Source organism: Etheostoma spectabile, chromosome 13 (genome assembly GCF_008692095.1).
Source record: "Etheostoma spectabile isolate EspeVRDwgs_2016 chromosome 13, UIUC_Espe_1.0, whole genome shotgun sequence".
NCBI classification, from domain to species: domain Eukaryota; kingdom Metazoa; phylum Chordata; class Actinopteri; order Perciformes; family Percidae; genus Etheostoma; species Etheostoma spectabile.
Genome location: NC_045745.1, coordinates 8,293,250 through 8,293,685, shown reverse-complemented (window position 1 = coordinate 8,293,685; position 436 = coordinate 8,293,250). Strand labels below are relative to the sequence as shown.

At 42.4% G+C, this 436-nt stretch overlaps 1 protein-coding gene across 1 annotated transcript in view; it reads right to left on the bottom strand.

Moving 5' to 3' along the window:
• Positions 1 to 436, bottom strand: part of dbn1 (drebrin 1) — a gene marked incomplete at its 5' end in the record, with an annotated part of 31,361 nt that overhangs the window by 24,807 nt on the left and 6,118 nt on the right. The window contains 1 exon segment of the mRNA XM_032534608.1: positions 293 to 382. Within this exon segment, the coding sequence (XP_032390499.1) occupies positions 293 to 382 (90 nt within the window).

The window sequence follows — 436 nt, the reverse complement described above, 5'->3', positions numbered from 1 at the left end:
GACAGAAAGCCAAGTTCCTGATATTAAAAATAAATAAAAAACGGGTCAAATTGACCCTGAGGGCGACACAAGGGTTAAAATTTAAAACTGCAGCCCCACATTTCTTACTGTTTGACCTACTAATGTCCAAATAAATCTATTTCCAGAGTCAATGTGGTCCTCCGGAGCTACAGTAGAAGCTAATAAGGCTCCAAATGAATAAAAACAAGAAAATAAAACAAATGTTTAAACACATTAAAGATCATTTGCATACTTGTTGTAAGGTATTTTATTGAGGAATGTGTTAAAGTACCGTGGCAGGTCTGACCTGTAAGAAGTCTGCGATGGTGGCCACGTGGCTGGCACAGGCACACTTCCTGGCATCCGGCACATCTTCACCCACCTGGGGGGGGGAGAGAGAGAGAGAGAGAGAGAGAGAGAGAGAGAGAGAGAGAGA